General features: G+C 41.9%; 1 protein-coding gene across 2 annotated transcripts in view; it reads left to right on the plus strand.

Moving 5' to 3' along the window:
- Positions 1 to 24,802, plus strand: part of MOB2 (MOB kinase activator 2) — a 111,526-nt gene that overhangs the window by 50,630 nt on the left and 36,094 nt on the right. Inside the window, exon 1 of one of the 2 annotated variants that reach the window (XM_042813310.1) lies at positions 6,756 to 6,808. The exons of the other annotated variant lie outside the window; for it this stretch is intronic. Coding sequence (XP_042669244.1) covers positions 6,771 to 6,808 — 38 coding nt within the window. The 5' untranslated portion in view covers positions 6,756 to 6,770. Of the gene's footprint in view, positions 1 to 6,755; positions 6,809 to 24,802 lie in introns of those variants that run through there. 2 annotated transcript variants of the gene reach the window in all.

Here is a 24,802-nt window from a genome sequence, read left to right on the forward strand (position 1 = left end):
GGTATTTTCAGGTTTAAATGAATTCATTGGGAGTTTGTGCTTAAGAACAAGAGAGAGCTGGACTGTTGGATTCGCTTGACTAATGGCTGAGACTGAAGCTTCAGTGGTGACAACGTGATTGATATCCAGCTGGTGCTGGTAGAAGTACCTTCCTTGCAGGGTGTTTACTTATTACAGATAAAATGTATAGCAGTATGGCTATTGTCTTTGGTACTTGGTGGAGCTCAAATGCTGAAATTTGGATGTCAGGGGGAAATTCTTTACAGAGAGAGTGTTGTGTTGCTGAAACAGGCTGCCCAGAGAGGCTGTGGATGCCGTGTCCCTGGAGGTGTTCAGGGTCAGATTGGATGGGGCCCTGGGCAGCCTGGTCTAGTATTAAATGGGGAGGTTGGTGGCCATGCGTGGCAGGGGGGTTGGAGATTCATGATCCTTGAGGTTCCTTCCAACCCTGTGATTTTGTGTAAAATCTTTGTTTGTACACCTAACTGAATGCTCTGTACCGTTTTGTTGTAGTTTAGCAATGTATGTGATACAGAATTGAAGAGAGTGTTTCCCATCCCACATAAGCATTTTTGCCAGTTATTTTTGTTGTGTCTGAATTAGCAACTGCTAAAAAGCAACTTGATTGCTGCCTATTTCTCACATTTTTCAGGTCTAAATGTTAAACTTACATAAACAATTTTCTTCAAAAATATCTCTTCACTTGGTAATGTTTGGCAGTAAGAACCTGTCTGTATAGTCTGCACTTGGGAGTTCTGTGAATTTTCTTTATTATTTTGTTAAAGGACTGTTCTAGCATGCCATTGGTCCGCAAAGCAGCAAGAACAGTAATAGGAGAGATAAATGAATCCTTGAGGATACTGGGGAAGGATGTGCGAGAACAAGCTCATAATCGAATGTAAAATGAGATTCTGAGAGTAAGGGCTTGACGCTTTGAATATTTCATTTTTCAGTGCCTGAGCATATAGTTGATTGTATTTCCTGATAACTCTTGTTTTTGTTTGTTCTTCAAAGAATTATCCATCCTTTGTAAAGGGATATCTATATTAAAAATAATAACAGCTTTCTGCATTAGAATATGTCTCTTTATTAAGAAAAGCAATCTAGTTCTGGACTTTTTTAGTAGAAAAGTTGCTTGCAAATTTTAGCAACTTAATGAGATACTGCTTAGCCAGAACAAAACAAAACATTCAGCTGGAAGAGGTAAGATATGCAGTAAAATAACTTTGTACCTTTTCTTTCTGCTTGTTTTACAGGCTTCAGGGATTCATGTGTCTGATCTGTTGTAGTTAATTTTAGCTAAGGTCTCTTTCTCAGAAATTTCTCTCCTGTTCTCCTTCTGTGGCACTTGCAGACTTCTCCTGGGTTGTGTCAGTAGCTAAATTCTGCAGCAGAGAGTTTTATACCAAGTGGGACTTGCTGGGTGGGGCATTTTGGTGAGTTGTTTCCTGTTCTTGGACTGAATGGGCAGTGCCTGCTCTAAATTACCTGCTTGCTGCTTTTGCCAAGAACATCAATCTTCGCTTACTATTTATTTTGCTTCATGAGCCTTCCTTTGGGATGGGCAGCGTTCTGGGGCCCAATCTGAATGGGGGTCTTCATGCTTTACGGCTGCCTGCCACAGTCATATAAGTAGCTGTTGTCCACGTGGCTGGTCTTCATGCCCGTCTGCACAAAGCAGGGCAACTTTCACCTCTCACTCAAAAATCCACTTTGCCACAGTATTTTACATTTAACGCTCTGAAAGGATCTCTCTTTAACACAGAAATGTCTTAAAATTTATCTAGCTGCTTCAACTTTTCAAACTGCATGTTATTTAAAAGAAGTTAAAAACAACGTGATTAAGCACTGTGCGTGCCTGATACCAAATGCGCATTACATGAATTCTTTTGGGCAGCTCTTGCAAAGGGAGATCTGTCCGTGTTCACTCGCTCCAAACCTGCCTTCAGGAAGCTGCCCCAAGTGGGGGATCAGAGCAGGCAGCGTGCCAAGGACTTGAGTTTCAGACAGTTTGGCACACACTGAAAGCTTGTTCTTTCCTGTGTTAAGCCGTGGGCAGATGTCCATTAAGAATGATGAGGCAAAATTTATATGAAAGCCTTGTAAAATGCCCTTTTTTAAATGCTCTTTCTCGAGAAATTTTGTGTGGGTGTGTATTTTTTTCTAAATTTACAAACCCTGGCTTTTGCCCTTGTCCGGTAGAGACTGCTCACCCACCCTTTTCCGTTTCCAGGCGGATTGCTTTTCTGTTATTTCAGTTCTGTAACTTTCTCCAGCACTGTCCTGTTTGGCTTATTGTGAAGGGCTCGCAGTAACCCTTTCAGTGCTGCTGCCATCTTCCCCTTAGATCAGGACTGGCTGTTGCATTTTAAAAAATATACATGAATGATCTCCTCTTAGAAGTAAATTGAAAACATCTCAAGTTATGGCTTTTTGTTTGTATACAGGGAATATAACGTGGCTTTTGTTTGTATGTTGAGCATTGTGCTAACCTCGCACGGGATTTCTTATTGGATGCTAGATCAAAACCCCCACTGAAATGGGATTTCTTAACTGCTTTGCCAAAGAAGTGCTTTAAGCTGAGGCAGCGCTATCTGTATGTGCAAAGTTAGTTAACAGAACTTGGGTAAAATGTTTATTTCCAACTCTGTCTCAGAGTCAGCTTTCGTCTTAGCAAAGGTTGTTTCCTTCTTCACTGTCTATTCAACATCAGTTGATACTTGCTTCTTTCTTTAACATTAGTATTTGAAGTAACCCTGAATTAGCTGAGCAGTCAAAATGAGCCTGTTTGGCTTGCTGTTTGTTGCCTCAATGATGTATGAATTAATGGAGTGTTGCAGGTATATAATCAGGCCAGAAACGTTGACTCAAACCTATTTCTTCTAACAGTTGCACATTTCACTGATAATCTCAGAAATTAACCTGGCCAGTCCTTAGGTGCAAATTATGACAATAGAAAACAACTAAACATAAGGTTGGCAGGTCTTTTCCACAAGAGATGGGATAAGTTATTCTCTTCAACAGTGGGCTGTGCTCCCAATCCAAACACGGTTTTTCAAAACTGGTGAGTGGAATGGGTCCAGGATGCACGTACAAAGTGACTGTCCATGCTGTAGTAGTAGATCTAACACCTGTGGAAAAAGTCGTTCCTCTGGAAAATAGGGTACGTATGGGCATACTGTCTTCTCTCTTTCCTGACCAGATGTGGAGAACTGAGGTTACTAGTGAGTGTTTCTTTTTAGATGTAGAAAGATGTTTCATTCATATGCAAAACGTTCCCTGGATGAATAATTAAGCTCTGAGTGTACTGTAATCCTTTCCAAGTAGTAGAGGGCTAGCTATTCTCTTCTGTACCCAGCTTTTTATTTGACATGTACATTTCCTTACTAAATGGAGGGTGTTTTTTTTTTTTTTTATAGTGGTTGAAACACATCTTTTAATGCTCTTTTCAAAGTAGCAAGTGGCTGGGAGACGGCTGAACACAGTAAATCATCCATACTAATTTCTTCTACCTAAAGAACTGTATTTGAGCTAACTTTCAGAACAACTGGGCCAAATGGTCCTGTTGAAATTCCCCTCAGAAGCAGAGTAGTAATGGGATGAATGTTTAGCCTGGGAACAAATAACCTGTGATAAAGTTTATATATGCTGCTCAGGGAGAGGAGTAAAGGAGAAGTGGGCTGTCAGAATGCTTTATTTGTTATAAAGATATTTTCCTTCCTCCCGTATATTTTCACCACAGTAACGATGATTCAGCTTGTGCGTGCTCTCTGGAATGTGTGCATACAAAGAGAGGAGAAAAGTATTTTGTTAGATGCACCTAATTGAAAATACTCTAGAAAATGGTGTGTCTAGCATACTGCTTCACCGTAGAGTTGCTGATTTTGGCAAGACTATTGTCCTTGTTTTCATGTTAACTTAAAATAAGGGTATTTTTCATCTTTGTTTACAAAGCACGTTTCTCCAGAAAAGCTCTCTGAAGCAGGAATTTGTTTCTGCAGCAGTGTGTTGGCAAGTACACTTTTGCTGTGTTTCTGTGGTAAGTGCTTTTGTCTATGATAGCGTTTTGGGATCCCAGCATCAATGTGGCTGGCTCAGGCTCTGATTGGACAATTTATATTTAGTTGCTGGTTTCCTATAATAGTTTTCAGATGGGGATGTTAAAGAACACATACCCTTGTGCTGCTGTAATCCCTGAAAGAGCATGAGGGAGTGTAAAAGGAGAGAAGGGAAAAAAAAAAAAGCATTGATATGTTTGGGTAGAAGCAGTTTGGGAAAAGCAGCAGCTGCTTACAGCAATGGAATGCTGAATTTTCATTTTAAGAAAGGAGGTAGCCAGGAAAAACAAAATGCTCATAAAATCAGTGTCTCTGTCTTTGGGTTTTGTATCCAGACAGGAGCTTAAAAAAAGAAAGCTGAGGAGAAATCATTCTTTAATTTAAAAAGTTGTGATCTGGCAGTTTACAATAGCACTCAACTGAGATCAAGTAACAGATAGTAGGTAACACCTCACGGTAACTCCTGTATTCTGTAGTGCTAGTGCACTTCCAATGCAAATCAGTGTGCATCCAGAAACCAGTGCTATATATGCTTTACCTTTTGAGTTCACTTAAGACTGAAGACATGCCAGGTTTGCTTTGAGTCTGGGTTTAAGATTTTCCTTAGACTTTTTTGCTTCCAAGAAGAAAATTAACTTGAAGTTTTGAGTTGACTTTTAAGCTTGCTTGTAATTTAGAAAAGATTTTTACATAAACTTTTTGATTTATTAATTATGATGGTATTATCTCTCTGAATTGTTAATGAAATCATCCCAGTTTTCTCGCTAAGCTTCTCTGAACATCTCTGCTTCATCCAGCACTGGCAGGTGGTACCTGCAGGCACCAGACTTTGAGCTCTTCAACCAACTGAACCTTGGCTGCTGAGGGACAGCAGGACATAGCCACACAACACAAAGGATCAGGTCCCAGTGCCAGCAGCACGTGGGCAAGATCTCTTCAAAGCTGCTGGCTGAGAGCAGAAGTAATTCTTTTCATGATGTATGGTAGAAGCAGAGTGCTGCTATCACTGTGGTAACATATTGCATCTCCTTGCAGTTCTGGACAGTATAATTTTTGGGGGAAAAAAGTAGAAAGCATGCTGTAGTCTGCTTGGCTTGAGCTCATGTGCCTCGTTTGGCTGCACAGCACTTTCAATTCTTTAATGGCAGCAAATCATAGAAAGCCAGAGTTGGATGAGACCCATAAAGGTCACTAGTTAATCTCTAGCTCTGGAGCAAGACCATCTCAAGGGCCTACAATAATCAAGACTCTGTATCTGTTCCTGTGCTGAGAAAACAAACAAAATGTGCAATGCTAACCTGTTTTATTTCTTGCTTAATTCAAGTCCCTGTGTTATACACAGAGCAGGAAGAACATTTTGTTTCCTATCTCCTTATAGCAGTTTTTCATTCTTGGGAGATATTATGTTGTTTTTCCTCCGTTTTCTCATCTTTGAAGTGGATAATCTTCATGTTGGTGGAACTGGACTCCATCTAATCCTACATCTGCCTTTACCTAGGGGTGCAGAGGATCAGGTGTGATACTCCAGTTGAGGCCTGATAAGTGCTTAGAACTATTTTATATCTGACAATTAACATACTTGTACAGTTCACTCATTCCCCTTTTAGCAGCAGTATGACACTATTGATTTCTTCAGCCTGTAATCCCTTGTAACCTTGTTTTCTTTCAGCCTTTGTGTTCTGATCAGTCTCTCTGTTGGTATAGTTCAATACACTTACAAATAAATCAGTCTGCCTTCCTTTTAGGCTGCCTTTAGCTGTTCAATTTTCAAATGGGAAATCTGAAAGGACAACAGCAAAAGCAGGACCAGGTTGAAAATGCAGTTAAACATAGCATTTTTAGTTATTTGGACTGTTAAAATAGTTGGGTAGACGTTGATTTGCTCGCAGCAAATGGTCAGTGATCATCTGCAGTACTTTTTGCTCTGTGTGGTAAATCCATCGTTTGGGTCCAGGTGTTCAGGCTCACAGCTGTCAGGAAATGGTGGGCTGAACAGGAAAGGATGCAGTGCAACCTGATGGCTGGCAGCACAATCTGTAATCTGTGCAGGGCTGCCTGCACAGGACTGGACTGCCGGCTATATTTTTCGCTGCAGTTTTGTTTGACTTCAGAGCTGCCTGGTTCTAACTTTCTGTGAGGAGAAGAAGCTCTTAACTCCAAATAGTGTATCCTTGTCCACATGTGTAGATTCCAATTTGATATTACATTGGAGGGAAAAAAAAAAAAAAAGTGAGGGTAGTGATGAATAACCGAGTGGTAACCATAGCAGGGCTCATGAGAAGGAGGGAATTTATCTGAAGCAGCTTTCAAACTGATTAGAAGAAAAGCAGCTCACCAAGAAAACGGTTTTCTACGAGATTTATTCTTGCAAAAGCAGGGTGTGGTTACGGTACTTTGTACTGAAAAAAAAAAGAAGCCGTTCTCCACGATTTTGTGCTCCTTTTTCTCAGTGGGATCGGAGATGCTGTGGGGGTGTGCTGGGGCTGATTTACACCTCCAGCCTCTCGCTGGGCTGCGGGCAGCTTCCTCTGGCTTCCTGCTAATTGGCTTCAGTGGTGGTTTCTCATTGTTCCTTGCTGATGACTCAGAGAACAGGAAAGAGATCTCCTGATTAGCAAAAAGCATAGCCACCAAACAGGTGCCTGCATTCTGCTCTAGCAAAGGACAAACCTCCTCAGTCTGGATTTCTTCTTAAGATTCTTATCTGCGAGTATGAGGCTCAAGAGGAATGGTTCATACACACTGATCGGGTAAGAAAGAACCTGCATCCTCTTTCAGATCTTGATCATTAACATGCACAAATATGGAAGCCTTGATTTTTTTTTTTTTTTTTTTTCCTTCTCGCAATAGGATTTGTGAAATAACAACCAAGCATTCTGTTTCAAAAATAACAGAGGATCCCTGCATGTGAAATGCGTAGCTTATTTAGCGTGTGTTCTTTAGTGTTTTATTAGATGTGCTTTGAGGAGTCTGTGTTTGATGGGGGAAGACTGGAGCTGCCTGTGTGTGAAAATGAGGTGCATCTTATCTTGCAGAGGAAAGGAAGCTCCAGCTCAGTAGAGCCATCAAAGCATTAGAAGCTGTGTGGTTCCTGAAGAGACGAGTGGTGATTATTTTGTTTGTCAGCAAGTAGCCCATGCTTTCGGTAAAAGCAAGGGTGACACTCATTAAATGTGATAGATACTCCTGTGATAGGGAATACAGGTACATTGATTTTTAGTTTTGAGTGCTTAAAATTACTCCAAGATAATAATATGAGCTTTGTTTCTTAAAACTTCTCTCTGATAGCTGTTAAATCAGTAACAGAGGATGTACCATTCTTGTAAAGAACATAAGTAGATATTTCTTGTGTAAATAAACTGTTTTGTAACAACTGAAACCAAAGACTTTTAAGGTGAAAACACTTCTTTAATATAATTGCACTTGATTTTACTTACGCAGATGCTTTGTATGTCTTGACATGATGTGGGTTTTATTCTTCAGCACAGCATACCAGAGCTGAAGAGAACTTGCACTTCCACGTCGCTGTTAACGCTGTTAACACTAACGCTGTTAGTGCCTGGCGGTGACTTGGCAAATGAAGAAAGTTGTTAGTCCTGGAGTGTCATTTTCCTCTGCTGCTTTAAACCATCTGTAATGAGTAAGCACAGTGATAAATGCTCCGTGGTGCAATTGGCTTAGTGCTTCATCCTCAAGAAGCCACGCTGTGTTCCAGAGCCCAGCATGGAGGTCAGCACACAAGTACCTGATGCCCTGAAACTCACAACCTGTTGCACTGTTGTTTGGTGGCCTCTGCACAAGAGTGAAGGACAGATGTGCAAGCTGATCGGATTAGAATGGTTTGCTAATGGTGACCAGCCAATCTGTGCTGATTTTGCATCAAGTAGCTTGCAGAAGGCCAGTTAGGTTGGCAAAGCAACAGTTCTTTATATGCTTAAACTTGATTTTTAAGAAAACAGAAGCAAATGTTAGGTTTTTTTTTCAACAGTAGTCTAGATGCTAACATTTTCTATCTAACTATCTACCTTTTTTTATAACTGTAGTAAGTTCCACTACCTGACTGCATGCAGACCTAATTAAAAGTTACCATCCTGCAGGATTTGGTTTTAAGCTGTAAGATGAGCCTGTCTCTTCTCAGTAGGACTGAATTTGTAATAGAAAGAAGTTAAGCAATATATTGGTGTTGATGTTTTTATTATTATTGTTTTGTTTTGGCACAGGTTTTTGACCCTTAGATTATCTGAGTTTAGAGAATCAGTTAAGAAATGTTTCTGAAATGCAAAATTTAGTTGATAGTATTTACGCAAAATGAGTTTCTTTAGGTTTTAGCTGCACCTGGGAAGCAGTCTTTAATTGATTTGAGGTTTATTAAAAATGAATGCATGCATGGCATAAAACTGGAATTAAATTGTGCAGGATCACCCTGTGCATCTGTTTTGCACCTTGTTCTAACTTGCAGGATGCTGCACAATCATTTCAAGGAATTTCACTTGTTGTGGCCCAGTGCATACCTGGCATTATGTTTTATGGCAATCATATAACTGGAAGTGTTGTATTACAGCGAGTAAAAACCAGCAGCACCCAAATGTTTGCATGAAAAAAGAAGCTTCAACGGTGAGTTTGTGGGATGCTTCAGTATTATCTGATTCTAACATGCTGATGTGCTCTGCTCTATTAAACAGCAGATGCTGAGGAATGAATTTCTCTAATTAAAGAAATTCCTTTTATGTTTATCTCTTGCCTAGATAGTTTAATAATGCAAGGCAGTGCAAAAAAGTTCAAATATGTTTTCCTGTTCAGCCTCAGCTTTTGGCATGTCAGCAGAAAGGCTTGTTTTGATCTTTAGGGCTTTTGTTTGGGACAGCATGTTCCTCTTGCCAGGTGGAGCAGCACCCTGTCACACAGGTCACACCAGGCGACGGGGAGCTCAGTGGTTTGGAATGCTGCAGGACAAATACAAGCTACTGCTGCAGCAGGTAGCTGCACATGGCAGGAACGTGGTTGTAGTGGGATTACTGTTCACAATATAGCACGTAAGGGCTGCTGGCTTCTGTTACTGAAAGAAGAAAAAAAAAAAAAAAAGCAAGTATTTGGTGTAGCCAAATGAGAGTAATTTGAAGTAATCGGCATGGTCAAAGATGAATTTCCCATGCGTACTGTGAATCAGACAAGGTAATTTTAAATTGCATGTTTAATAATGTTAAATATCAAAAGTTGTGTTTTGTCCTACTCTGTCAAATGTGACCAGATTTGAGCTTTTCCTAGTTGCTAGGAAATATGACGCTTGTATTTTGGATGAGGCAAGCAAATGGATGTTTGATTGGAGAATCTCAGTCCCCAAGTAAAAGGGTTGTGTGAAAATTTGTGCATCTTTTGCAGTAAAGGGTGTTCACTTCTCATAGTTATGCATTCAGAAATCTGGTAGAGAGGAAAGTTGGAGATGTTGGAGAGGATCCAGAGGAGGGCCACAAAGATGATTGAGGGCTGGAGCACCTTCCCTGTGAAGACAGGCTGAGGGAGCTGGGCTTGTCCAGCCTGAAGAAAAGAAGGCTGTGAGGAGGCCTCCTTGCAGCATTCAAGTATTTAAAAGGGGATTATAAAAAGGAGGGTAATCAACTCTTTACAAGAGTAGACAGTGTTAAGACAAAGGAGAAATGGTTTTAAGCTCAAGGAGGGTTTAGATTTTTAAGCCCAAGAAGGTTTAGATTGGATGTCGGGGGTAAGTTCTTCACAGAGGGAATGGAAAAGTGCTGGCACAAGCTGTCCAGAGAGGCTGTGGATGCCCTGTCCCTGGAGGTGTTCAAGACAACATTGGATGGGGCCCTGGGCAGCCTATCTAGATCCAGATATGGAGGTTGGTGGTGGCCCTGCCTATAGCAGGGGAGTTGGAACTTGATGATCCCTGAGATCCCTTCCAACCCAGGCCATTCTATGAAAGTGTGAAATGCTGTGTTTGCAGCCAGCTTCAGTGCCAGCATTGCTGAGAACTGCTTGCTTAAATTTATGGGTAGGTTTGCATTCAGCTTATAATATCAGGATCTGAGAAGTTACATAGCCTGGCATCTCCCTCCGCCTGCACAGTGCTGTCTTGGCTCCTTCTGAAAATACTTTGAGTCTTTTAAAAAAAAAAAAAAAAAAAAAAAAATCAGGATGAGAACAGAACCATGGAGATAATGCACTTATATCAGGACTGTGTTGTCTTGAAGGTGACGATGAATGTCAGAAATAACTGATGCCTTGAAACAAATTTGAATTGGACAGGGAAAAAATATTGAGGAATATTGTACTCATTAATGGTGTTCAGCTGACTGATAAAATATTGTTGGCCCCAAGATCTGTTTCCTCTGCTCCGAGCCACTGATGTAAACTAACGACTCTTGATTTTGAGCCAACTACTGAAATTGAAAAAGAATTTATTTTTCTTGTATGCTCCCTTCTCATAATGACGCAAAACTAACCAGGGAGGAAAAAAAAAAATCATCTTGTATTTCTTTTGCCCAAATATGTAGAAATAAGGACATAGTAAATGTACTTCAGAAAACTTTTTTTTAATAAAGCATCATTGCAACTGCAGAAAAAGCAGTATTAAAGGACGTGACAAACGGTTTGTGAAAGACTGCTAAAATAGCTCATCTGACAAACAGAAGTAGTATGAACACCCAAATATCTTATCTGAGGAGAAGCAGCTGCTTGAGTTGTTTTACGAGCCTCCCAGACTACCACTGTTTCTACACTTAAGAAAGGGAATATTTAAGGGTAGTCATACAGACTTATCCTTGGAAAGCGCAGCAAACGCTTTGTCAGCATAAGGCCAAAAATGTGGATCAACCACCTCAGTTTTTGTTGAATTGGGAACTCATTTTTGGTGAGTCGTCTTTAGAATGTTGCATGATCAGCCACGACTCATGCTCCCGTCACTGCAGAGTTTGCTCTTCTACTTGCTGAAGTCAGGAGCGATTCTACTTGCATTGCAATAGCAAGCCTGTGGCATACATCATCACCTTCAGAAAGGGGGCTGCTTTTACAAGCATTGTGGTTATTGCTTTTGTAAGTTATCCTCTACTCCTCTGGCTGTTCTGGTAGCGTTTGTCCTGAAATGTAAGATTTATCACCTCATATGTTTTTCTTGGGATTTTTTTTTTTTTTGCATGTACAAGTGGGCAAAAGTAGTCAAAGCACATTTATTTTCATTAATGTATGCATAAAGATTTAAACTGTAGGCCTTATATGGTGAAAGTGTTACAAACTCAATGTTTCTAAATAGAAGATTTCATTAGAACTTGCATTGTGAGTCACTGTTGTTATATTAATAGAGCTGTTCCCAAATATGGATTTGGAACTGAGCCTTCTTTATGGTGAATGCTGCAGATGACCAAGGAAACTATACCTTGAAATAAAATGCAAAACAGTCTTAAGGTGACCTCTTGATCAACCCGTTGTCTGGATTGGTGAAGCATGTGTAGTGTAGACAGGTATTGTAATGCAGTTCCAGAATGGAAATACTTCATGTTAGATACTATAGCAGGAAAAATCTTTGGTTTTATGTGGAAAAAACGTTTAAGGAGAAACAATCTCAAGCTACAGTATAGCAAGATACTCATTTTAATAATCATAGAATCAGAATGGCTTGGGTTGGAAGGGGACAGTTAAGATCATCTAGTTCCAACCCCCTGCTGCAGGCAGGGGCACCTCACTCTAGACCAGGTTGCTCAAAGCCCCATCTGGCCTGGCCTTGAACATCTCCAGGGAGTGGGCATCCACAGCCTCTCTGGGCAACCTGTTCCGGTGTCTCACCACTCTCACAGTAAAGAATTTCTTCCTAATATCTAGTCTAAAGCTACCCTCTTCCAGTTTAAAACTGTTTCCCCTTGACCATGTTGCTACATGCCCTATAAAAAGTCCCTGCCTAGCTTTCCTGTAGACCTTCTTCAAGTACTGGAAGGCCACTACAAGGTAACCCCAGAGCCTTCTCTTCTCCAGGCTGAGGAACCCCAGCTCTCTCAGCCTGTCCCCATAGGGGAGGTGCTCCACCCTCTGACCATCCTCATGGCCCTCCTCTGGACCTGCTCCAACAGCTCCTTGTCCTCCTTCTGTTGGGGGCCCCAGAGCTGGATGCAGTACTTCAGGTGGGGTCTCACAAGAGTAGATTAGAGGAGCAGAATCATCTCACTTGAGGTGAACTGTCCTCATCAATTAGTTTCCTGCTGGTTGAAATATTTACGTCTATTAATCTGTAGATGTGTCATTCCCATAGATTATCTGTGTGTAGCAACTAACACCTCTAGTACAGAAACAAAAATTTAGTTCAGAGTACAGAACGTGCTCTCCCAGCTCTCATGTGTATATTCTCCAACTTCTTTTTCCTGGTAGTATATATACTAATTGGAAAAGCCTCACCTTTTGATATAAAACAATGTTGTGGCACAAATTCAAGGAAGCTGTCATCCTTGTTTTTATACAGAATCTCAAGTTGTGATAAATGCTCATGTTAGAATTTGAGCGTGACAAAGAGGTTGTGACATTAACAACCTTGGGCCAGTACAGGATCCACAAAATACATAATTGACACTTAACCTTTAAAAAAGAAAAAAAAAATTGGCACCTTCCATATTTTTCTGACATCTCTTAATGAAAGTAAACAGCCTTGTTGAATCATAGAATCTTTTAGTTGGAAGGGATCCTTAAAGGCTGGTCCAATTCCTCTGCAGTGAGCAGGAACACCTACAATAGATCGGGTGCTCAGATCCCTGTCCTGGCTGACCTTGAATGTCCTTCCAGGGACATGGCTTTCACCACCTCTCTGTGCAACCTATGCCAGTGCTTTACCACCCTTACTGTAAAAAAAAAAACTTCTTCCTTGTATCCAATCTAAACTTCCTTTCTTTTAGTTTGAAACAATCTCCCCATATCCTGTCACAACAGAGCCTGCTAAAGAGAATTGTAGAATCATAGAAAGACTTGGGTTGGAAGGGACCTCAAGGATCACCAAGCTCCAACCCCCCTGCTGCAGGCTTGGCCACCAACCTTCATATCTCTAGTACTGCAGCAGGCTGCCCAGGGCCCCATCCAACCTGGCCTTGAACACCTCCAGGGACAGAGCAACCACAACCTCTATGGGCAGCCTGTTCCAGCATCTCACCACTCCTGGTAAAAAAAAAACAAAACAAAAACAAAAACAAAACTTCCCCCAGTATCCAACCTAAATCTTCCCTCCTTCAACGTAAAAACCATTTGCCCTTGCCCTGCCATTATCTACCTTTGTAAAGAGTTGAGAGTCTGTCTCCTTCCTTCTTACAGCCCTTTCCCCCTTTAGATACTGAAAAGCTACTGCTATCAGGTCTCCCCAGAGCCTTCTCTTCTGCAGGCTGCAGAGCCCCAGCTCTCTCAGCCTGTCCTGTTAGGAGAGGTGTTCCATCTAGGAACATAGAGCATGGTCAGGGCTTATAATGAAGGCTGTATGTACTTGCAGCAAGAAGCGTCCACTGAAAGTAGCCATATAAATTTATCTATTCTACACCAGAACTATTAAAATCTTTTATAGCCTATTAATAATAATTAGGGTCTGTAAATTAACTCCAAACTTTTATACTAGTTACTGTGTAATGCAGATCCAATAGCTTGAGCACAAAGGCAGTTTATTTCTGCTTTTTTCCTCTGAGATGCTCAAACTACTAGAGCTTTTAGCTGGGATATGAATGTGAGATTGTAATGAACAAATGTGTTTAATATAGCCATTTTAATAGCTTTTTCAGTGAATTCAAGCTTTCCCCTACAATACAATGGGAGCTTGTTTCCCTCCTTTAAATGCTGTCAAACCATACCTGCTATAATGATGATGTAAGTTGAGGTTTCTGTACTCCATAGCTATATTAAGGAGATTTTTTTTAAAAGTATGGTCTGCTCTAAAGCGAAGAAAGAAAACCAAAGCAAATCTTGGTAATCACTTTTTTGAAATCTTTCAGTCCCAAAGCTCTGTCCTGCCAGCTATGCTGGATGAAACATCATTCATCTCACTTTACTGCTAGCTCAGCTAAAGGAAAATGTGGATTCTTTATGATGTGTGGGAGAGAGCAGCAGCAATGCTAAGGGATGCTAAAGATGAAGCATATGCATTGGCAGGAGAGATTGTAATGCTGAATGTTAGGTAGCTGACAGCATCACACTGTCATTGCATGTGTCAGTTTTTATTGGCTTGGAGCTTTATTTAATTTCATGGCAGTCTTAAAGCTGCATTACTCCAAAGAGATGAGCTCATTCTTTTTGCAGACAAGTCTTTGCTTTCCTAGTCAGTTTTAGTTGTAAATGTATTCTTGATATAGTAACATCGGAGTTTTCTGAGGGGAGCTGAGTCTTTTTGTTATCATCACTTGATTTTTGTGGAGCTTGTGAGAAAGCTTTCGTAGTGATTGGTACTTAGAGAGAAAGAGAAACTTTACTCACCTTTAAAGAGAAACTACCGCATTTAAATATTTTTATCAAGGTTAAGTGCTGTTTTCTGTAATATGCTCAGTACTCTCACAGTACGTAAGATTATTTAAAAATATCTTTCAGCTCTAAAAAAAAAAAAACCTGTCTGATCTCAATGAACAGAAAGTGAAGCAGCTGCTCAGCAACTGAAAGAAATTAGATTCTTCTTTTTGCAGGTTCATTCCATCTTTTGGCTAATGTTAATTGATTTCTTAGTGGTTGGAATATGCTTTTTGAGGGAAATTGACTCTCATCCATGCTAAGAAGATTGAATGCTTGGTGCTTTGTGTGAAGGTAGATAACTTACTGAACTTAATGTGTGTGATGCAGTAGCTGAGGAGAGAGAGCTTCAGAGGAGGTCAGCTGGAGATGAGAGCTGTGTCTTAGTTTGCACAGCTCAAGAAATACCAAGGTCTCTGGAGGTACCAAGCAAAAGCTGTAGAACTTTGCTTTTATGTTAACCAAGTCACCAAGGGAGCATTTCTTTTGCTGGTGCTGATCGTAGTGACCACGTATTTTATGAGGGACCTTTCTCTTTGTGTTCTAGAACATGGTTTTAAAAAACACTATTTGCTGAACCCAGAGAGTGGTGGTAAATGGATTCATATCCAGCTGGTGACCGGTCACAGGTGGAGTTCCTTAGGAGTCAATGCTGGGGCCTGTTCTGTTCTGTCTCTTTATTGACAACCTGGATGAGAGCATTGAGTGCACACTCAGTAAGTTTGCAGATGACACCAGGGTGGGAAGGAAGTGTCGATCTGCCTGGAGGTAGAAAGGCCCTACAGAGGGTGCTGGACAAGCTGGATGGCTGGGCTGAGGCCAATTAGATGGAGTTCAACAAGTTCAAGGTGCTGAGTCCTGCACTTTGGTCTCAACAACCCCAAGCAATACCACAGGCTTTGGGCAGAATGACTGGAAGGCTGTGTAGGTGAAACAGTCCTGGAGGTGTTGATTGATGCTCAGCTTAACGTGAGCCAGCACTGTGCCCAGGCGGCCAAGAAGGCCGATGGCATCCTGGCTTGTATCAGAAGTAAAATTGCCAGCGGGAACAGGGTGGTGATCATCCCTCTGTATTTAGCACTGGTGAGGCTGCACCTTGAGCAGCCTCGTTGCAAGAAAGACATTGAGGCCCTGGAGTTTGTCCAGAGAAGGGCAATGAAGCTGGTAAGGGGTCTGGAGCACAGGCCTTATGAAGAGAAGCTGAAGGAGCTGGGATTGTTCAGTCTGGAGAAGAGGAGGCTTGGGGCTGACCTTATTGCTCTGTATAACTACCTGAAAGGAAGTTGCAGCAAGGCGGGAGTCAGCCTCTTCTCCCATGTAGCTAGCAATAGGACTAGAGTAAATGGCCAGGGGAGGTTCAGGTTGGACATTACGAAGCATTTCTTCTCTGAGAGAGTGGTGAGACGCTGGTGTGGGCTGCCCAGAGAGGTGGTGGAGTCACCGTCCCTGGAGGTGTTCAAGAAATGTTTAGATGTTGTACTGAGGCACGTGGTTTAGTGGGAAATATTGGTGATATGTGGACAATTGGATTGGATGATCTTAGAGGTTCTTTCCAACTTTGGTGATTCTAGGTCTGTAGCACCTCCTTCATGGAAGAGTTTTGTTTCCTTCCTGTCATCCATCACAGCACGGATTGATAGATGAATATATGGAAGGTTTGTAGGCTTAGAGAAGTTCTCATGACCTGAAAGTTATCTTTGGGCAGGTTTATGTAGCTATGTTCAAACTCTGAGGTATGAAATGCCTTCCGGAGAAGACCATGAACTCTGAAACTAACGCCAGTGTCCTTCTGAAGGTGACATGGAAGCCAAGAGTAGTGCAGGATTGTTCCACACATGACCCTGTGCTGTGATGCCAGATGTGGTTGCTGAGCTGGGAGTGGTTTGTTTCTTGCAGAGCTTGCCTGCCCCAAATTCCTGACCGGTCCCCTTTGTAGTGTGAGAACTGACTGCGATGCTCCTTCTCGCTGTCTTTACAAGGATCAAGAGACAGAGAAGGTAGGCAGCAATGGCAAAGAACAAGGCAGGAGAGCTTGCTGTCTGCAGATAAGCTGAAAAGCTTGCTGGGTTTGAAACCCTCTGGAATGGGTGGAAGGCTGGGGATTCTGGTGTGAGGTGAAGGGAGAGGAACTGACAGGAGACATGAGAGCACACTAACATGGTGCTGCGTGTGTGCTGACATAGGCTGAAACTCATGGTGTGACTGCTTTTGTGGAGGATCTGCTTTTGTGGGCATCTGCAAACTTGTGCTTGGGGCACATGCTGGAGAAGAGAAAAAGAAAATTGAAACCATTTTGAGAGATTCTGATTAATTGCAGACTGTGAATGTGAGAGTTGTTCTTCATATAGGCAGCATGAACCATCAGCAATGGATTCTGAGCACATTTTTCATATTATTTACTTTGCCAGATAACCAAACAATTTGGGACCTAATCGTCTAAGAATTACTGTTTTACCCACTCCGTTCTGTCTGTGTGATTTAAAAAAAAAAAACTTTTAAAGCTCTAAACCTAAAATGAATTTAGAATGTATTACAAAAATTGATCTGCTGTAAGCTTCTGCATTTTAAAAGTAAGATAGGATGTCCTGTGAAAGACAGGCAAACTAAGGGTGCTGTGTTCTAAGTAGTCACAGATGATAGGCAGTCGTGGTCAGATTTCAGTGTCTTCTGTATCATCTGCAGCTGTTCCCACGGGTTCAACAGGAAGAATTTTTTCCTAAGCTGTTTTTTTGCTGGGATGGCTGTGCTGTATTTACATGAAGAGTCTAACCTGAAAACTCTGGTAAAAATAAATGATTGTGTGCATTTATAGGTAAGACTGTATGAAATACGAATATGCTTGAAAATAACATTGCTGGGGTGGGTAAACACCAGCAAGCCTGGCCATCCTGTTGCTTACCTTACAATAATTACTGCTCTGCATTTGAAGAACAAATGTCAATGTTGCCAAACTCCACCTTTTTCCTGCCCTGTCTGTATGTGGGAGAGCCTTTATAAGAATTATTTCCTGTTTCCCAGACGAGGGAGGGGAAAAAAACGCTTTTCCTCCTTGTTCTGAAAAACAAAAGCCAGGCGGTGATTGCATACCCGCATCAGCTGCTCCTGGGGCAGCCTGAAAGCGAGTGTGCAAACAGCTGAAGGCTGCAGCCAGTTCCTGACTTCAACCTTTGCCAAAGCGATACACAATCTGTCTCATGGGCATTTACCCGTGAGCTTTCTGCGAGAGAAACAGTACCAGAGGTGATTAAAAAGGAGCTGGACGTATCTTTTTATTATGTCACTTTGACACGGTCTGTGAAGCATAGAAAGAACTCATAAAATACCTTCCCACTTGCTTCTTTTTGCAGAACATCATCCCGTGTTTGCAGGGTTGGGAAGGGATGGGGGCAGAATGAATTCTCTTTTGACTTGGAGGGTTGGGTGTCTCACCTTCATCCTTTCCTTGTAAAGAAAGCCGTTTGCTGTCTTGGGGAGAATTTTGTAGGCATTAAAGCAGTACTGAGAAACAGTAGCGTCGCAATGCTCAGGTGTGTTTTTGCCTATAGAGTAGTGCATCAATGGCTGTTAGAGATAGTTATGAATTAGTGACAGCTCTCCTAAAAGTTTCTCAAAGACTAAAAGTAAGGTTAGTCTGTTCTCCTGTAAGCATGTGTTGAAATACAGCAGTGTAATTTCAACATAGGTCTATTTGTATCAGAGGATTTAAGGTTTATAAACAAATTGTTTCTTTATGAGTATATTTTGTATCACCCTTAGAACAGTAATTCTCTGTTCACTCAAAATAGATACTTCAAGCTTCCTAGGTGCCAAGCTTCAGACAGAAAGAAAATCAAGCCTGAGCTTTGTTATCTCTTGGAGTGCTTTCATTTGCTGACTTGGAGCAAGGGTGATGCTTCTCATCAGAAAACTGCAGTGCTGGGAGCAGATCAGTGCTAGCTGGTCTGCTGTGCTTCCCCAGCTGTTCTGATGCCAGAGTGTGCTGAGCAGCTCCTCTTGGATTGCCTTCTTCAGTTCCAGTCTCCTATTGCTCCAAGTATTTTCCTGTGTTTGGGAACAGTTTTGACTACCTTCTACAGTGGCATTTAACACAATATCCTTGCAGCATGGAACGATGGATATCAAGAAGCCATGTGTAATTTTTCTCTTTAGTCTTATCACTCTCGTTTGTGGGAACTGATATAGTGATGCATGTTGAGAATTGTCTTTTGTTTGCAAGCACATGTGAAGCTATTAGCATAAGCATGCAGTTGGATGCTATAGCAGCAGACCTCCGCTGATAGAGGACTGTCCCTGGGCTGTATCTGCTGTTTCTCTGACACAGCCAGTGACACCCCACAGTAAACTGATTCACATTGTTAAACTAGCAGGAAATCAATGGTATGAAGATATATCCAGTTGATGTGAGCAGTAAATGGGAGCAGTGTTCCTCTATCTGCAGATGCTTCACTGAGTTTCAGAAGATCCTACTGAGCATTTTGCTTTGATAGACTTCTGAAGTACACCTGAAATAGATCACTGACCTTTCTTTATTGACCACGTAAGGACAATTTAAATACTAGTTTACTGTAATTTCATTTTTAGAGATTTGTGTTTAGAATTTATATGAAGTGTCTGAATGTCAGTCCAGATTGGTTTCTCAGTGTTCATTCAGACAATTCATGAACAACTACGCAGCTTTTGGATTCTCCAATATTTATATTGCACAGAGCAGATGTTAGTTGCTTTCATCGCGATGCAAGGCTGTTTCTGAAAGGTTACACAAGTAGAACAAATGCCAAGCTGCTGATCTGTTTCTCATTGCCAATCTGTTTTTTTCCTAATCAGCAATCTGCTAAGAGAGGTTGTGGTACAAGAGCAGATGTATACTGTACAGGAGGACAATCTGGTTTCTTTTGTTTCGTGGTGGGAGAGCAGGGCCTTTCAAGTTCTTATGGCTGTGATTATCTGGAGGAGTGGAAATGAGGCAGTAAATGAAGCCCTGAAGTGGGCAAACAGCAGCTTTTGCTATGGGAGAGCTATCAGGTGTTGAAGCTGGGAAACTTGTGCAAGCTCTGACTTGCATAATGGCAATCTATTACACCTTTTGTCTCTCATCCATCAGGTACCCCAACAAACCTTGAAGTACATGGAGGGTGTTTCTGGTGAGGGTGGGAAATGTTCTTTAGGAAGATCAGGAATGGATGTGCTTTTCAAAGTTATACATGTTCAAAGTAGCATCGTTCGAGTGAGACAAGGACAGTGTTGAGGGATGAGGGGCACAGCGTGTGTTGGTTGGTTCTTTGCTGCTGTTGTAGTGCTGCCTTGTAAAGGATGTGAGAATGCATTTGCTCCATGAGTCTGAGGAGGGGGTAGGGAGAGAGCAGGCGGCAGAGCTGGGCTGAGCAGCTTTTGGTGCTAATGGCCATATTAACAGATGATAAGGCACACTCAAGTTTTAGGCCAGATCATCTTCCACCTCTCCCTTCTCCCTCAGGTCAGATAGTCTGGCTTGAATCAATACTGCTTTTGTTCAAGGGTGTTCAATGATTGCAGTGGAACCAAGCAGTGGTAAAGAGGTAATGTTATGCGAAAGAGGATGTAACACATCGCTGTATACTCTTTGTTTCTTACAACCTGATTTTGGATGAACACTGCACGCTTTTTCCCCCACCTTCATGATTATGAATGAGGAAGTGAAGAAAGTGAATTACAGAAAAAAGCAGTTTATTTATCTCAAGTCTTTTAATCAAAGGTAGAGCAACCTATGTGGGATGACATGATCTTAATTGTTGCTGATCTTCTTAAATATTTACAAACCAAGGGTGACCTCCCATTTATAGCTCTTCTGTCTGGAAAATGAAAGTAAATTGATGGTTTTATAGATGTCTGTCTGTATTCAAGAGTGTACTAGTGTTTTTCCCAGTGCCGTAGGACATAAGTATCCTCTGGATTTGTAAATGTTAGAAACTTAAAAGTTTTAATTTTGTAGCAGTGTTAAATGAAGTAGTGTCCCTTTAATCTGTTGGGGAATGAAGACCCAGGTAAGGTTCTGTGTGCTTGTTCATCCCTCTTAAAATTTAAAGAATCTTTTGATCAGGTACACTTAAGTTGTCTTGAGCAGGCACATGGATCCTTCCATATTAGAAAGATGGAAAAGAGCTGTGGTATTTAAAGACTGGGAAAAAAATTCTAATATGAGGCATAAGGAGAAAGTCAAGAGATGAATATGGTATTTAGCTGATAAACTTAATTAAAAAAAAAAACAGGAGAATGTGTTGATTTCGCAAGGAGAGTAACAAATGTGATTGGAAACATAAATGGATGTTTAAGCCAGGAGGTTTCAAATATTCAGAGGATGTGCATTTTAACAATGGATGTGATCAACTATTAAAACGAATCACTGAATATTGCTTTCTCCATCCCTGTCAGATGTACCAGTTAAAAGCAGATGCTCTTCTGAAAGGTTTGCTCTAGCTAATGAATCCTGAGGTTCATTCCAGGGATAGAAATGGAAGGCAGACAAGAACTGGAGGCTTCTTGTGGCCCCAAAGCCTACCAAGCTGGTTATCATGGTGTGCTGGCACGTAGCATATCCAAGCACTTTGCCTCTGGAGGCTGCTTCTGTGACTCGCTCAGAATTGTCCCTGCTTCTCCCTGGGCCCCTGAAGTGAGTTATAGACATGTTCTATCCAGGGCAGCTGCCTTGTCTCTGCTGCTATCTTCTGTGCTTTCCCAAGCAGAAGGTAGGTGGCTACATCTTCCCCTTCACGTGCTGAGTGTTGTTTGTGCAATCCCAGTAAAGCAGGCTCTTCTGGGAAGTGTCAGGTGAGCACTGTGGTGCAAAGCCCAACGTACCACCAGAGGAAATGCGTGACTCATGCAGGGCGTTACCTGTGTGCGTTTTGTCTGTGCTCCAGATGTCTTCTGGCGTTTGGTCAGGGTGTGAAGAAGACATCTGAGTGTACACCTGCACTGGAAGAAAGTCAGGTGTGTAATTAAAGGCAAAATAGATATTTTTGTTTTCTCTTAGCCAGTCCAGTGTGCTTCACATGGACAACGCAGAGGCATGGGTGAAGGGTGAATTTTAAAACCTGTGCAGGTCTCATAGGAAATGCTGTGTCTACTGTGGCAGCCACTCTTTGCTCATGTGCTGTATTTGTATAGTCAGAGTATCTTCTTGGATCAAAAAAGGCATGTTTGCATTGTGAAACAATTAGAACAAGCTACAAAGACTGCAGGGAGGGGAAACAACTATTTAGTTTGTCTACAAGGTTAAAAGAGATGAAGTCAACTCCAGGAAGGGGTGTGTGGTGCTGGCTGTAGCTACCTGGTAGATCTCATCTCTATTTAAGTTTTGAGATAAATATTGCATATTTTGACTGCCTTTAAAAACATTGGCCCCTAACGAGCCTTTATTAGTGGAGACAAAGCAATAATCATATGAGGCAAAATACAAAAGGAACTGCGTTATCAGCATGTTGCTACAGCTGAGTCTGTGCCAATTTATTCTTCCCTTAGCTGGCTGTCTAAAAGGCAATATTTTATCTGAGGAGATTAGGTCCTCCAGGAACCAATGAATCCTCAAATGGTGTGAAGCAACGTCTTGTCCTGTCTTTTGGTGTTAGAAGCTATAACCATCTCTGGACCTTCTGTAACCATCCCTATACCTTCTATTCTGTGCTCAGCAGAGCGAAAAGGTTTTGCAGTCTGCAGCACCAAGCATATTTGAGAGGCCTGGGGTTAGGGGCATGAGTGTCCAGCACTGTTAAGTTGATGTACAGCAGAGCTTCACTGATCCATGGTATTTTTTGTTTCTGTACTGTATTTTGGCATGCACTCAAGTAGTGAATGGATGCAGATATAGGTTTCAGTTTGGCCTCTCACTAGTTTCTTTACAAACTTGGTCATGTCTAAAGGCAAGCAGGAAGATATCTGGTTAGCAGTTATATGGGTAGAGCACTGCTAGCAGTGTAGATGTAGGCAGCCTGCAAGTATGCATATGAAAGCTCACATATGCAAAGATGGCAAAGTGTAGTTTATGGAATAAAATTATTACTTTCAAAAGCAGCAGTAGCAACATGTTTTGAGTATTTTATGGTTGAAAACTACAACTATAGTTTCTTTGACAGAAGAGGGTTCTTTTTAAAACCTGAATTTAGTTGGCCATGTGTTGGTTGTATCGGTGTAGAACATGCATTGCAAAGCAAGAGGGGATGTAGAGCCAAAATACCTTGTCGTCATCCCTAGCCTTTTGAGGAAGGTGCATCATGTTAATTGTTCAGATCCTTAGTTTAACATTGAACTTGAACCCACAGATAAGTTCTTTTGAAGCAGCTCAGTGTTATGTACGTATCTATCAGCCTGGTTGGATTGGGAAGACTGGAACTTCATCTTTAACTGCACGTTTGCTTATTTAGATTTAACGCTGAACACGTAGGAGAGCCATTGCAACCATAGTTTGTATTTTGCCATCCTCTAGTCAAAGAATTGAAAAACTGAATTTTGAAGTATTATCAAAAGCTTGACTATGGAGTGCAAATCTATACCAAAGTTAGCTTCTGGGTGCTGAATTCCTTGCTGTCTGTCCTGTGTTGTCTGTTAATGTGCTGCTGCTCAGATGTGCTCAACCTGAGCTGGCTGACTGATAGAGGTGTGTGCAAGGAAAGTGGTACAGGACTGCATCTGTTTAGAAGAATTCTGCATGTTTCAGACTAACCAACGTGTGGGAGAGCTTGCAAAATTTAGATGATATCTTCAGAAATCCATTACATTTTGTTCCCAGTGCCTTTGGTTAACTTGCACAAAGTACCAGTGGTAGTTTCCTTTTCAGCTGAATGCACATCTAGAAGTGAGTTATTTTTCTGGAGTTGTAAGGATATTTTGGAATTGATGCCAGTTTTACTCCTGCTTTACAATCTCACCTTAAGAAAGTTAAGGCAATGGTTGTAAAAAGAAAGGAAGAAGAAATGCTAAGAAAGCTGATGCAGAAAGCTCAATATGCGTTTAAATATGCTAACAAAAATAAAACTACTGAAATAGAAAGATAACTGTTCCTTTCCTGAAGTAAAAGCAGTGAAAAGATTGATGCCACGTGTGTGTGTGTGTGTGTGTGTGTGTGTGTGTGTTTATGTAATGTGGGAAAAATTTTCTACAAAACTAAGAATAGTGGCTGAATGTTTGTCTGCTTAGCATCATCCTAGCAATGATGCAATTCTCAGCAAGACGTACTATAATGGTTCAGGGAAGTAGCTATTTGCATAGTGGAACACAATGTTTTTCCCTAGTTTCAAGTTGTTTTTAGAGCCAAATGTCAGGACAGGTTCACGTACTGTACAGGAGCGTGTTTGTCTGCCGCGTATAATGCACCTTCAATGTGCTGAAACAGCTCAAGGTGCAGGATGAATGCACAGTGTTTGCTTTTACCTCCCCTGCAAGGAACCTAGAGAATCACAGAATCACAGAATCACCCGGGTTGGAAGGGACCTCAAGGATCATGTAGTTCCAACCCCCCTGCCTAGCAGGGCCACCAAACACACACATTCAGATCAGGTTGCCCAGGACCCTGTCCAACCTGGCCTTAAACACATCCAAGGACGGGGCATCCACAACCTCCCTGGGCAGCCCGTTCCAGGGCCTAACCACTCTCCTTGTAAAGAACTTCCCCCTAACATCCAACCTAAATCTTCCCTCCTTCAACTTCGATCCATTTCCCCTAGTCCTGCTGTTGTCAGCCCTTTTGAAGAGTTTACTCCCCTCGTGGGTGTAGGTTCCCTTCAGGTATTGATAGGCTGCAATGAGGTCACCCCGCAGCCTTCTCTTCTCCAGGCTGAACAAGCCCAACTCCCTCAGCCTGTCCTCATAGGGGAGGTGCTCCAGCCCCCTGATCATCTTAGTCGCCCTCCTCTGGACCCTTTCCAAAATCTCAATGTCTTTCTTGTACTGAGGGCTCCACACCTGGACACAGTACTCCAGATGGGGCCTCACAAGAGCCGAGTAGAGAGGGACGATCACCTCCCTGTCCCTGCTGACCACCCCTCTCCTGATGGAGCCCAGGATCCCATTTGCCTTTCGAGCTGCCAGAGCGCACTGCTGGCTCATGTTCAGTCTCTCGTCCATCAGGACCCCCAGGTCCTTCTCTGCCGAGCTGCTCTCAAGGACCACTCCTCCCAGCCTGTACGGGTGCCTGGGGTTCTTCCGGCCCAAATGCAAAACCTTGCACTTTGCCGTGTTGAACCTCATTAGGTTCACCCGAGCCCAGCCCTCCAGAAGAGAAGTATAGAGAAGTACTGAAATACTTG

This window comes from Centrocercus urophasianus, unplaced genomic scaffold, assembly GCF_019232065.1.
Source record: "Centrocercus urophasianus isolate 14NV4802_14NV808 unplaced genomic scaffold, USGS_Curo_1.0 seq_14, whole genome shotgun sequence".
NCBI classification, from domain to species: domain Eukaryota; kingdom Metazoa; phylum Chordata; class Aves; order Galliformes; family Phasianidae; genus Centrocercus; species Centrocercus urophasianus.